The 13,453-nt window shown below is 35.4% G+C and overlaps 1 protein-coding gene across 1 annotated transcript in view; it reads right to left on the reverse strand.

The window, feature by feature from the left end:
• Positions 1-1,844: 1,844 nt before the first annotated feature.
• LOC149086443 (vesicular glutamate transporter 1-like) overlaps positions 1,845-13,453 on the reverse strand; it is a 167,368-nt gene continuing 155,759 nt past the window's right edge. Inside the window, exons 7-13 of the mRNA XM_089255597.1 lie at positions 13,215-13,301; positions 11,273-11,409; positions 9,559-9,708; positions 6,694-6,826; positions 5,581-5,691; positions 4,993-5,120; positions 1,845-4,391 (exon numbers count right to left, since the gene is read on the reverse strand). Of these exons, the coding sequence (XP_089111723.1) occupies positions 4,032-4,391; positions 4,993-5,120; positions 5,581-5,691; positions 6,694-6,826; positions 9,559-9,708; positions 11,273-11,409; positions 13,215-13,301 (1,106 nt within the window). The 3' untranslated portion in view covers positions 1,845-4,031. The remainder of the gene's footprint in view (positions 4,392-4,992; positions 5,121-5,580; positions 5,692-6,693; positions 6,827-9,558; positions 9,709-11,272; positions 11,410-13,214; positions 13,302-13,453) is intronic.

Raw genomic sequence — 13,453 nt, forward strand, 5'->3', positions numbered from 1 at the left:
CAAAAAAAAACGATCGTGTTTTAAATTTTTTTTCCTTTTTTGGAGAATTGGGGGGAAGGAGGGGATAAATTAAAAGTAAATAAATAAAATGTATCGATAACACCGTTTCCTCTCTTTTATTCAAAAATAAAAATATATCTCAAATTTCAATAAACACCGAATGGAATTATTTTGAACTAAGTATTCTGTGAGTGTTCTTTTGTAAGCTCAACAATTGAAGCTGTTGAATATCGGAGGAGAAAAAAATATACTCTTTTCGTTCGATTTTTTGTCATGTTTTTTGGTAGGATCTTTTTCCCCCATGAAACCTAAGGTATGGTTTGTGTTTACAATAGGAGTAACTGTATCCGTTTCAGTTATCTGCAGTTCGCAAATACACGCTCAGTATATTATTTTTAAATGTTTATGCGCATATTTGAAACAAGTAATACGTAAGCGCTGGTGTAGTTTTGGCAAATCCTGTCCGAGTTGCTGGGTTCTGCCAATCAATATCATATAACTTCAGATTTAGAAATTCAGACGCAAATTCAAACTACTGATATAATACGGTTGCATTTTTCCTTTCGTTACGATGTACATATCATGAAATATCTTTAGTTTTACATATGCAATTTTTTTTGTCATACACAAATCTGCTATTGTTATTGGACTAAAATATGATCTTTTTTTGATAAATGAACTAAGACTACGATTGTGATCTTCCACCTTATTCCACATTTTTTTTATCGTTTTTCCTTCTATTTTTCATTCGATTTTATACTCGACTTATCTAAGATTACGACTGAACTCACTGGTGATGTGTCCATGTAGGGCCTTATTTTGTTTCTCCAGCCAGTGAAGGCGGGAATTTTTGTGTATTTATTAAAGATCCGGTGCATCCGAGTGCCTTCACAACAAGTGCTTACGCCACATGTGAAACAGAGCCTGTATCAGAGTTCGCCAATACGCATTATCAGAGTTCGCCAATACTAACGATTCTTCAGGCAAGAGAAATAACTCTCTACTACAGTATTTCTCAACTACCAGGGTGCGGTCCAGCACCGGGTCCTGACGTGAGTCAAAGCGGGTAGTGAGTGATTCATCGTTTCATCTTGTTTATCATTTATTTCCCGTTAGTCGTGTGTATGGCCGGGCCTCTCACGAAAATTCAATTGGGCCGCTTCCAGAGGTAACCACTACTCCACTATCCGCGGTTTCAGAAGTAACTGGAACCAATGGCCTACGGATACGGTGGCTTTACTGTATTAGTAACTGGACGTAAAAACACAATGTCATCACCAAAGCCCGGATGTTGTTGCCCTAAAAAAAATCTTGAAAAATGACTTAAAAATCTTTAAAAAATGCCTCAAAAGTTGAAAAAAAAATGCTATCAAAATATTAAAACAAAGTTCTTTTAAAAACCGGTATGTTTAAATGTCAAAATTTCTTTTTGTTTTGACAAAGTTTTGACAGCATCAAAATCAATGTTTTTTCTCGATATTTATATTTCATAAAAAATAACAATTTTTCTAATGAACGAGTTATAATTCATGAATCCATTTGGAATAGTGGTGTTTTAATCCCCATAAAAAGGTGGGGCCAACAGGGTTTTGGCTAAGGAGCCTGAGATGATTCTCATAATTTCTTGTTTTTCACAAGAAATTCGTTATTGAGAGACCCCCCCCCCCCCCGTGACGAATCTGACCGGAGGGCCCTGTTGCTAGATGACTGGCGTGGGGAATAGTTTTCTGCAGTGAAAAAAAAACACCCCCCCCCCCACCCGAGAAAATTCTATGTATTCCTATGCTTAGGTAGCCGAAAAAAAAAAATATATATATATATATATTGTTTTATTTTCCAAGAAATTCAAGCATATTTTCTCATAAGTGCCCAATGTAATCAGTATTCATATAAATTTGTCAATCTTTTTTAATGTCAAAAAATTTAAAAAGTACAAAATATCGTGAAAAATCCAAAAATCCTCCAAAACTCAAGAAATGCCTTAACAGAGGAAAAAAAAAAGCAGAAAAACGCAAAATATGCCGAAAAATGCGAATGTCATCAACATCTGGGTTCTGGTCATCACAATGAAGGCTAATTGCAAATTCTCTCCGAAACTGGAAGGAAATTCGAGGGGCATTCAAAACTGCAAATGCGTATGTTAACTAATAAAACTCTGAACCAGTTCTCAACAGCGATAGCGCTTGCCTCAATTACAATGTAGCGGGGACATGATCTACAAATATGATTGGATGATTGGACAAGAGTGAATGCATACTTGACAGAAATGTGACGTCGCAGCGTGTGTAGAGAAAATCGCACAAATAAAAATATTCCTAATTTTACGAATAAAACTAATATCGCATTCCTTTTCATATTCAATATGCCATGCTTTCTATTTCCAGCGAATGTGATTTTGTGCTTCCATGAGTAAATTGAATCAAACACGAAAATTTATAGATGGGGGGAAAATCATAAAATTGGGCTTTCGAATTTTTTTCTTTTGCATTTTTTTTTAACTATAATGCTGATTACGGGAAGTCTCATTATCACTTTGCATATAAAATGTAGTGTTTTCTAAAAATAAAACAAAATATATAAAGAATCGGGGAAATTTCTAGGCGAATAATTGATACATTAAATAATTTCATAGCGATTTCCACAAAACACACAAACAAGAATCACATATTTAACCGTTTGTTTGTGATCTTACAATGCTCTATACAATTCCAAATTTTCTATTATGCGCAAGATTCATGAACAGTTAATACTCAAACGCTTAGGTCAAATGAAATAAAAATACAGTGTATCCCATAAATTCATAAGCTGTTTGAAAATACGTAAAAATTCAAGTAATTGGTATATCTGAATGTTCCTTGTAGAAGAGTTATTCTTACGAAGGGGAGTTCTTTTTTCTTTCGGTACAGAAAAAAACGTCTAGTTTAATTGTTTTGTCTATAGAGGGCATTGTATGGAAAGCAAATCACTGGAAATATCCAAATCAGTCCTATATAATGCAGGGGTGTACGATTAACAGCTTATTTCAACATTTTTCTGTTACTGGTGCTTACATAAGATTTCCATTGTGATGTTGGTATTTGTGGATAAAGCATTAATGGTGAAGTTGTTTCACGTCGGTCACGAATCACCGGCTGAAGCTTTACGAACGTTTCGGACACAGAAAAGATTGAAGAGAGGTTCAGGTCCAGAATTTTATGATTTGCTTTCTAGAAACGCCCTCTATCAACAAAAAATTGAGTAAAAAAAATTCCTGCAGCCAAAAATAATCCTCTTTAGTGAGAAAAACATTTTCACCAGCCGCATTCAAATATGCCAATTCTTTCAATTATTATGAATTTTTAAACTGTTTACGAATTTTTGGGACATCCTGTATATTAATGTAACGCAAGTAACATCACCAAGAATACTTATTAAATTACCACATTTTAATTGAATGAAGTGTCTCGATAATTTGAAATTTTCATTTGAAAAAAGAAGGGACAAAAGATTTGATTAGCTCAGTGCCGTTCGTTGAACCCAAATTCTGCTCGACGCTGAGGAAAAAGGGCTACAACTATGGATAATCAATTCAGCAAAATGAAAATGTAATCATTTGTCCGGTAAAAAACTCGTATTCGTTACCTCCACTGTCAGCGAAAAACAACCTCATGTGGATCATGAGAACGTTTCAGTCATCAATTATATCATGCAATTATTAAAGCAAACCTTGATCTTAAGATCACTCTTAGTGGAACCAGAGCAGTCATTCCTCCATACCCTCCATAACAAACGTTATATTATATATTAGTTGGTTCACTGCCTACCCGTTTTGTGATCTGGTCTCGTCGAACTTCTGTCACATCAATAGCGAAAATTTCGATTCGAGGAGAAAAACATATTATTGTCAAATCACAAACACGCGCATTTAGAACTTACTCTTGATACATTTTCCATCACAAATCAATATAGAAAGAAATTAAGAGGGGAGGAAAAAATAACCACACAAGTCGATATTATTACCGAAGACAGAGTGGCTCTGACTATTTACCAATTTATAGATCCCTGGCGTCCATGCCTCCATGCAGGTATGTATCCCGAGCGGGTGGTTGCGTCATTTCCTTCGTCGTTTCATAGATCGGCATTCCACCATTTACTTGGCTATTGGTTGCTCCGTAACTCGGAGGTATTTCGCCTCCGAACGAAGTCGTAGCGTCGCTGGGCTTCTTGTCGGTAGGTTCTGACGAGAAGGCGTGTTCGAGAGGGTTCCACGAAGGCCCTTCTTCTGGATTCTGCTCGTCCGGAGGCTCTGCCCATGGCTGTTTTTCACCCGACGCAAACAACGCGTAGAAAACTACGCCTCCGTAATGAATTAGACTCGCGATCAAGAATACTCTTTGCCATTCCTCTGGCGTCTGAAAACGAAAGAATTTACTGTCTATTACTTTTTCGAACTGAAAACGTCAAAATTTTTAGGGAAGAGACTTTCTAGATATTATGCTGAGGCGAACTTGGGAAAGAAAATGTAGTTGCGTCCAGTGGGAACTTAATCTCGATCCCTATGAAATCCAGGCAAGTGCAAAATGTCTAATACACCATGCCAATACTCACCAATATACCACGAGAACACAATTCTTCTTCCCTTATAATGCACGTAATAGCGTTATGTAGTTTTGTGTCCCCATGGTGTATTGGCAGCGCGCTTCCTTGGGGTGCAAGAAAACCGGGGGTTTTTCCTCTTGAAGAGAACTATCTTTTCTTTCCCAAATTTGCCTCTGCATAATATCTAGAAAACCTCTTTCCTAGATGTGTTGTAAGCTGTGAAAAAAAAAACATCAATGAAACTTTTCCTTTAGTGGAAATAACTAGTTTAACATGCTTTTCTCTATGAACCTCACTCAGTTCAATTAGAAATGAAAAAGATCATATTGAACACTTTTTTTTAATACCGGTACGTATAATATGCGGATACAATGTCCAACCCTCTTCTGTAACTTTAGAAAAATCTTTACTCACCGCTTCTTCGGTCATTTTTTCTTCAACTATAGGACAAATCATTCCAGCGAAAGTCCCAAAGCCGTTTGACATCCCCATCAAAATACTGGCATACCGTGGAGCAATATCTAGATGATTCACGTTGAAGCCTATAAAATCAAATTTTGATAACAGAAAAATTTACTAGCTGATATGGCCACGCATATTTGATATTCACATGAGAACGATTAATTCAGTGAATACACAAAATATTATTTGTTTGCTTTCCTACATAAAGCGACTATATAAATCTCAAACAGTAGAAATGTAACCACGTATTCCTCATCGGTAAATACGAATCCTATCGAATAAAAGGGGACTCCATATATTTGTTCGAATCTAAAGGAAGAAATTAGTTATTTTATAAGCGTTCAACATTGATTAATTTTTTCGATGCAAACGACACTATTTTCTTAGAATATTATTATTTCACTTCATTTATTTTTTCCATTGATCCGTGAATCTTTCTTTTTTTAAAAAAACACTGAAGTTCCAGTTTTGGTAGACACGACGAATAACAATTGATTGTGAATGGTGAATTTTCATTTGCAATGTAAAATAGCAACTCACCTGAAATAGCGAATCCGCTGAAGCCCACGGCTAATGTCAAACCAATGACTATCACGACTGGGTTGGCGCTGTAGGCTAGAATGAGTAGAAATGTCGCTTCTAAACCAAATCCTGAAAATTGGAAAGTGTAAATGTGAGAATGGCATATAAACTTTCTCTAGTTAACACGTGCGGCAGTCGACGGAATCTGATGATTGATTGAAAACTTTTGAAAAAAAACATGAATGTTATTAGTGAAAATATATAGAAATATTCTGGAATTTGAATTTTCTGGATTTCAATTTTTCAGTATATTTCAAAAAATACAATCCCTGCATATAGGAATATCGCTTCTTTTTTTCAAATACAAGTTGTCTGGGCTTAACGTATCCAAAAGTAATGGCTTATACTGAGAGAAACCACATGCTAGTTATGAAAGTGCTGTGCTGTCGATAGGGAATTGCTCTCCAAGATTTTCCTATCTAGGTCATGCATGTGTATTGTCGACAGCTGCTTTAAGACGCTTTTCACAGCAGTTGCACACTAATCGCTAGTCGGCATGTGGACGACACAACTTCAGGCGCATTGCATGCTTTCGCTAGCTGAATTTCAATCAGTGATGAGTGTTAAATGCTGTATACGAACATAATAGAATGTGGAGACTTTAGCATCCGTATCAACAGTATATCTCTGCTGCAGTCGATTAAAAAAAACCACAAATTCTACTAAACATTTGGCAAGAGATCGAATACCGTTTGGAAATCTTAGAAGCCACTAAAGGTGCTCACGGTGAACTTTATAAACCTGTAAATAAGATTGTGAAAATTTCCCCCTTTATTAGCCCCTTAATCAAAAATCTATAACTAGCCATATGGGGTTCTCTCGTTATAAGCCATTACTCTCGAATTCCTTTAGCCCGGACACCCTGTATATCCAGTACATATAAATGGTTTAGAATGAATGATCCTAAACATAAGTTTTGCCGAGCTTGTTGAATAACATTATAATTTTTTACTTCATTTCAGTCGATTGCGTAAAACTAACCAATTTAACTAGAAAAACCTCAATAATTTTTATCTAGTTTAATTTGCGAATTTTAAATTTTCCCGTCATATGATCTAAAAACAGTTTCACCTCCGCAATTGAATATCTTCCGAACTGAAGTTGTAGTGAGAATCTCTCTGCGTCTTAGGTAATCTGCCAAGTAACCTCCTATGGGAACCACTATAGTCATCAACAGGTGGGGAAGTGCACCCAGGAAGCCTGACTAGGAACAAAGAAAACGAATTTCACTCTATAATATGTAACGAACGTCTAGTAAATCTCTGGGTTTCAAAAGAGCACAGCAAAAAAAGAAAACACAGTGACTCGATTAATATAGAAATAAGAGAGAGTTATGAGAATAAAAGGACTAAAAGTCAGCCACAAATACTTCGCGAACTTACAGAAATGCCTATGAATAACGTAAAAGCATTCACGTAAATCATGACATGGAGGTCCTACTGTACATTATTGGTAATAATGTACAGTAGGACCTCCAAAATCCGGACACTTCAGTCGATTTTTTTTCCTCGGGGACTTGCGATGTTTTCTATTAACCCAAATTTCGTTTAAGCTCTTTCTCAGGCACCAGCCATTTTATTTCTCTTTTGCACCACTCCTTGTTGGTGTCCACAGTGATTCTTGGGCTTCTGGGAAACAATCATAGCAACTTCGTATTTCAATGAATGTGATTAGTCAGAAAATCAGCTATCAAAAGCTTTCCTTTTCCTTCATTTCATCTTTCCTGTACATTTAACCTCAGTGTTTTATAGCTTGTCTAGCTCTCTATCTTTTTCTGTGAATATCAGAAATAAGTGATGTGGCAATTACCATATGCAAACGGAAACATGATGGTTTATGCATACGTGAGAAAATTGAACTTTTTAGAAAAAGGGGCCGTTCAAGTATTGCGTCAGCAGATTTTTAGCCATTTTTAACCCCTCCCCCGTCAGCAAAACTCGGACCCCCCCCTCCTTGTCAGCAAATTTTCGTCAGCACCCCCCTCCTAACGCATATTGGAATCAGATACGTACGCGGGGGAGGGGGGGGCAATGAGCTCCCACTATGCGCTCCCCCCCCCCCCGATGATAAAACAAAGAAAATTTTTTGATGCAAAAAATATTTAAAAACAAATTTAATTTAGGAAGAAAATACCTTTATATGTTACCATAATGAATTTCTGTTAAATTCAATGCTATTTGAAGGCTAAGAGAACAAAATTTTTCTTTAAAAAATTCATTGCGACCCACCCTCTAAGCCACAAATGCCAAACTTATGGCCCACGGGCCAAATGTGGTCCTCTGGGATGTCTGATGTGGTCCGCTACCTCAAACCTAATTTTGGTGAAAATGAACTAAGCGACAAATTTACAGATCACCTAAGTGACCCGTGGCGCAATTCCGAAGTATTTAAGTCGCGCGTGAAATTTTCAGATCACTCAAGTAGGCCTGTGGCACGTTCACGGATCGCTTAAGTGGCCCTCGACACATCTACATATCACTTGAGTGACCCACGGCACAGTTCCAGAACACTTAATTTGCCTGTGGCACATTTAGAGATTTCTTATGAATGTGGCACAGTTTTGGAGCACTTAAGCGGCCCGAGTGCAGTTCTACACCAATTAAGTTACCCGCGGGACATTCGCAGATTGAAAGATAAGTGGTGAACGATCAACTGATGATTGAGCAACGGCATAATTACAGATCATTTGAGTGATGCTCGACACAATTTCAGAGCACTTTTAGCGGCCCGCTACACATTTCTAGATCACTTGAGCGGCCCGGATATATTTCCAGTTCACTTGAAGGATGAGCGGAACATTTAGAGATCGCTAAATTGGTTCTATAGAAGACTTAATCAATAGGAAGAATGTTAGTTCAGGTGCCCACAAACTAGCGAAAGGTTATTTTCGTTTTTGGTACACCCAGGAAAATGCCATTAAGAATATCCCATATTTTTATAAAGGGTGGTTGATGACGTAAGCATTATTCAAACCCTTCCCCTTGTCAGCAAAAGTCAGCAAACCCGAACCCCCCTCCCATCGATGCTGAAGCAATACTTGAATGACCACAAAGCTAGAACGCGGAACATCAGTACGAATATTGTGTGTAGGACATGAAATCGGAAAATCTACTCTTTACGATGTTCAGAAACAAAAAAAAATCGGATCCGAGCAATGACTAAAAAAAAATCTTAAAATAATAAATACTTTTTTCTTCGATGGATAAAGCAAGCAACGGTACGTAAATTAGAAATTACGGTTTAATGAAATTATTTGTTACCATGCGCATATATATCGCTTTATTAATTTTTTTTTTCAAAATAAAATATGAATCAAAGTGTTCAAAAAAGGTATATTATTGCCCGAAACATGAAAGCTTGGGAAATTAACAAAAACATGTCAATAATCCGGAAGGTTCTTTAATCAGGAATCATCCAGGTCCCGAAGAGTCAGGTTTGAGAGGTCCTACTGTAGTTTACTGTACTTTGCCACCCGTAGACAGAATAGAGAGAGTTTTTATTTATGTATTATTTATTAAGTTTTGTCTGTATATGTATATTCAGGTTCTGCGTTTACCTTCTCAAGACGAAACTGGCAATGAATGAATATTCTAATGAGTGCAATTTAAATGCTCTAAGAACGTAGTTTTTTGATCTTAATGGAATGAAGACTTTCCAAGTTTATAAAAATATATTGTACTTAAATGATTGAATGAATAATTGTAACAACGATTTTATGAATTTCATCCCCGCATTTCCATATTGAGAAAGAGCATGGGCGTAGAAACACAGAAACTATATTAAATTTTTTGCGGAAGGTACACACAAATGTAAATGAAAATATGAGAAAAATAATTATTTTTCATATAGAACTTTTACTTCATTGAAATCATCATTACAAAAAGTTCCATGTATTTAAATAGATTTTAAAGAAACAAACAAAATCAGAATCCAGACCTCGTTGACCTCCATACCCATGACTTCGCTGAAATACATTGGCTGTGATAAAATGAGCAAGTAAAATGTCCAACTTCGACAAAAATTAGCTACGATGATGGCGTAAACTGGCATAGAAGTGAACATGGCTTTCCAAGGTGTTGTTTTCAGCTAAATCAGAAATGGAATAGAGAATAATATTCTTTCATTTCCACTGTATGACATCGGAAGTAAAAACTGCACTAAGTTAAGCGCGAAAATTGAGTTTCAAAATTCGTCTTATTTTGTAGAAAAATTATGAAATTTCCACAATAAACGCATTTTTTGCAACCGATTTCTTCCCACCACAGTCAAATTAAGCAACCAAATACACGAACTCTACTTGACCGAAAAACCTATATTCTTTTCATTTCCCTAATATTCCTTTTAATATTACTGGATATACAGGATGTTCTGTTAATGGAACGACAAACTCAGAGGGTTGTCAGTAGGCATCAAGAGGAACGAAAAATTGCAATGGAACATGTCGCAAATCATGTTGAGAGGTTGAAAAACGCATGCAGACTCTGAGTCCAGAGGAGATGAAAGGTGGATGTCAGTTGATCGCTGAATGCGTTCGTGGGTTCACTCACCATATCTGACGTAAGCAGCGTCGCAAAACGCTTGCGCTGGAGTAGGATCACGCGCTGCGGATGACATCAAAAGTATACCTGGTATTTCCGAGCGCATCCGGGAATCGTTTTTACGTCGTTGTAGACTATGCAATGACGTCCGCGACTGCCACTACCAACGACTATTGTAATAATTAATCAAACAATATTTTTGTAGTTATTATTGTAATTATTATTGTACTTTTTTGTCGTTCCAGCGTAACTTCGAAACCTGTATGTTTTTGGCAATTTTCACCCTCTCAATGTGGTTTGCGACGCCATGTTCCATTGTAATTATTCTTTCGCTTGATGTCTACTAACAACCCTCTGAGTTTGTCGGTTCATTAACGGAACACCCTGTATATACAACGACTGGATTCGAAACAGCTTCTTAAAAAAATGAGAGAGTTTTTTTGGTCCTAATACACATTTAACGCTCAGAGGGTTCCCATCATCCACAGATGATGGCAAATCATTTAGTGATGATTAGAAACTTTTTAGTTAAAGGCGAAATACTTTAAATGACATCGATGGCGTACGCATCTACAGGGTAGTACGGAAAGTTGTGCTGAGCCACATTTTACTGGCGAACTGTTTATCCTAGAGACATACTCCCAATCAGAAAATGTATCAAAATAACTTGTAGAACTCAGATATGCCTTTCATATTGAAAGGAAGTTGTGCAATTATTAAAATACAAAAACTAACTTTTAATACGGATACTCTGTCCTCAAAAACCCAATTGAAAAAGTTGTTGCCCTATCTCTTCTGAAGCCAGTGGTAGATTGCCTGCCTGCTCCCAATCACTATTTTGTGATTGTGTCCGAACCCAGATTCTGTGTCTGTCTCACACTTATTTTCCGACTGTATTGTATTTGCAACGTTTGAGTTTCATTGACATCTATTATTCATAGAAAAAAAACAAAAGAAGTACATTTTTTTTTCACTCCAGCAGAGAGAGAAGAATTTTTCCGACTATTCACGCGGCCAAAGACTTAATCTGAACACATGCTCTCATGGCACAATGTTTACTCTTGCATATAGCTTTTCTGAAATAAAATAACGAAAGTTCTAAGGTTTTTTACCGTGGGTAGAGTGGTGGACATTTGACCGATACTGTGTTCGATGTATATGAGCTCTTCCTGGCTGATCGATGGGTGTTTCGATGGCCTTTCGAAGGTTAACCAGACCCAAAACACGTACCAAATCATTCCAAAGGCACCTGAGTAACAAACAGAATTACAACTAATAATTTAACAAACAATTTTTAAAAATCAAGAACAATTTTCACAAAAATTTAGTTTTATTGTAACTGTTTCTTACTGGTACTTTTGAATTTTTTGAAAGTACTTTTTTTTACTTTCATTTCTTTCAAAATTTTTCATTTAATTTAATCAAAATATTTACGTTTGATAGTTTTTCGTTTTTGATCGCAACATTTCGTATGTACCTGAAAACCATGTTTCAAAATGACGATTCAGTAATCATCTCTAAATACCCAGAGCTCAAGATTTGAACTAGGTTATTAAATAATTCAAGACAAAATTAAAAACGTTCCATTTGTTGACATTGTCTTATTCACAACGCAATCAATTATTCCACTAGACAGGAATGACAACTGAATATTTTAATAAAGTTTAAAATGTACCAATTTATTGTTTCAAAAAAAAAAATGCGTGGTATTTTATATTAAAATTTCGCATTTCTCGTGGTTTCAATATTGACGTTACGAATGTGTTGAGAGGTAAGTAACTCTTTCAAAATGGACGGAACCAAACGTTTTCTCTCAGTTTTTAAGAAAATTTATTTGGAAGAAAACAATTTATTCAGAATGGAAATGCTGTTTGAAAAATGAAGGGGAAAAAAAAACTCATTTCCATTCCGTTGTTTATTTCCTTTTTCCCTCTTTCATTCCTCATTTGCATATTCTATTCTGGTTGGTGAAGATTAATGACACGAATTCCTCCTTTTCCCGTTCTCATAGAACAAAATGGCTTTTTTTACATTCTCTCATTTCAATTTTCCATTCTCGGAACTTTAGGAACGATGATAGCTGACCCACATACCCATAAGTGAAAAATACAAAGAAACACAAAAAATACAAATAATTTTAAAAAAAACCTATTTTTGGATAAATAAATTTAAAAAAAATATTATATAAATAAGTTCTCATACGTGTCGAAATAATTGTTCATTAGTACATGTTTACTGTGTACTTTCATTTGCTTTAGTTAAAGTAAAAAGGATCATTACACAAGTAAACTTTCTTAGGCCGATATTATACTATTAAGCAGTCGACATTTGCCTTATTCGTTGATGACTTTTTGGCAAAGTTAATCTACTCTTCCATGGTATTACGCTGTAAACTTTCCTTTATAAAATTGTAAAAATGCAACCAATAAGCGTATCGGTTACATTCGACCGAATGCAATCAATAGGTTTATTGGTTTATTAAACTTTTATAAATTCCGGCCTAAGGGTGACTGAAAACGATACGTATGCAGCTGGTTTAAGAAAATTTTGTAATTATTTTTCACCTGTCAGTTGCTTCTTTATCTTTTTTTCTTACGATATAATACTAAAAGAAATTTTGTAGGGAATAAATTTTACTTTTATAAAAAAAAATTAATACAAATCCAAACGAATAGAATTATTTTTTGATATATACTCTATATCATATTATTATTCATCTTGTGAGATTTAATCCTCTTAATCCGAAAAATTTAATTTTTCTCTTCAGTAACAGAAAAAACATTTAAACCTTATATATAAAATAAATTAGAATAATTATTAAATAAAATAAGAAAAAAATTACTAGCTTTCTTAATCAAATATTTAATCACAAGAAAAGGCCTCCAGAGACACTCTAATTAATTGGACAAATGTTCCACGCGTATAGTCACATTTAATTTCCCCCGTTTTCACTTTTCTTAATTATTAGTTTTTTAAAATTTTTCCTTCTTATTTATTATTATTTTTCCTCACTGTGTTATTCAATTTAACGCTCTGAAATAAAGTAAAAAGTACCATAAAAGTAGAAGCACGCTTGCCAACTCATGTAATTCGTGAGAATTCCTGAAAGCGGCAGACCCACAACGGCTCCTGCGTACGATCCTAGAGAGATAAAAATTGCATATTCTAATATCTTTCTTTGTATCTCTATTAATGAATCAATAGGCTGTTAAACATGAAATAAAATCGTACGAATGATAATATTAATGACAATAATTAAACCCACTTTCAAAATGAATTGATTCCCATTTTTA

Source organism: Pholcus phalangioides, unplaced genomic scaffold (genome assembly GCF_987345545.1).
Source record: "Pholcus phalangioides strain wild (caught in Gottingen) unplaced genomic scaffold, Ppha-v1.0 ptg000004l_1, whole genome shotgun sequence".
NCBI lineage: Eukaryota > Metazoa > Arthropoda > Arachnida > Araneae > Pholcidae > Pholcus > Pholcus phalangioides.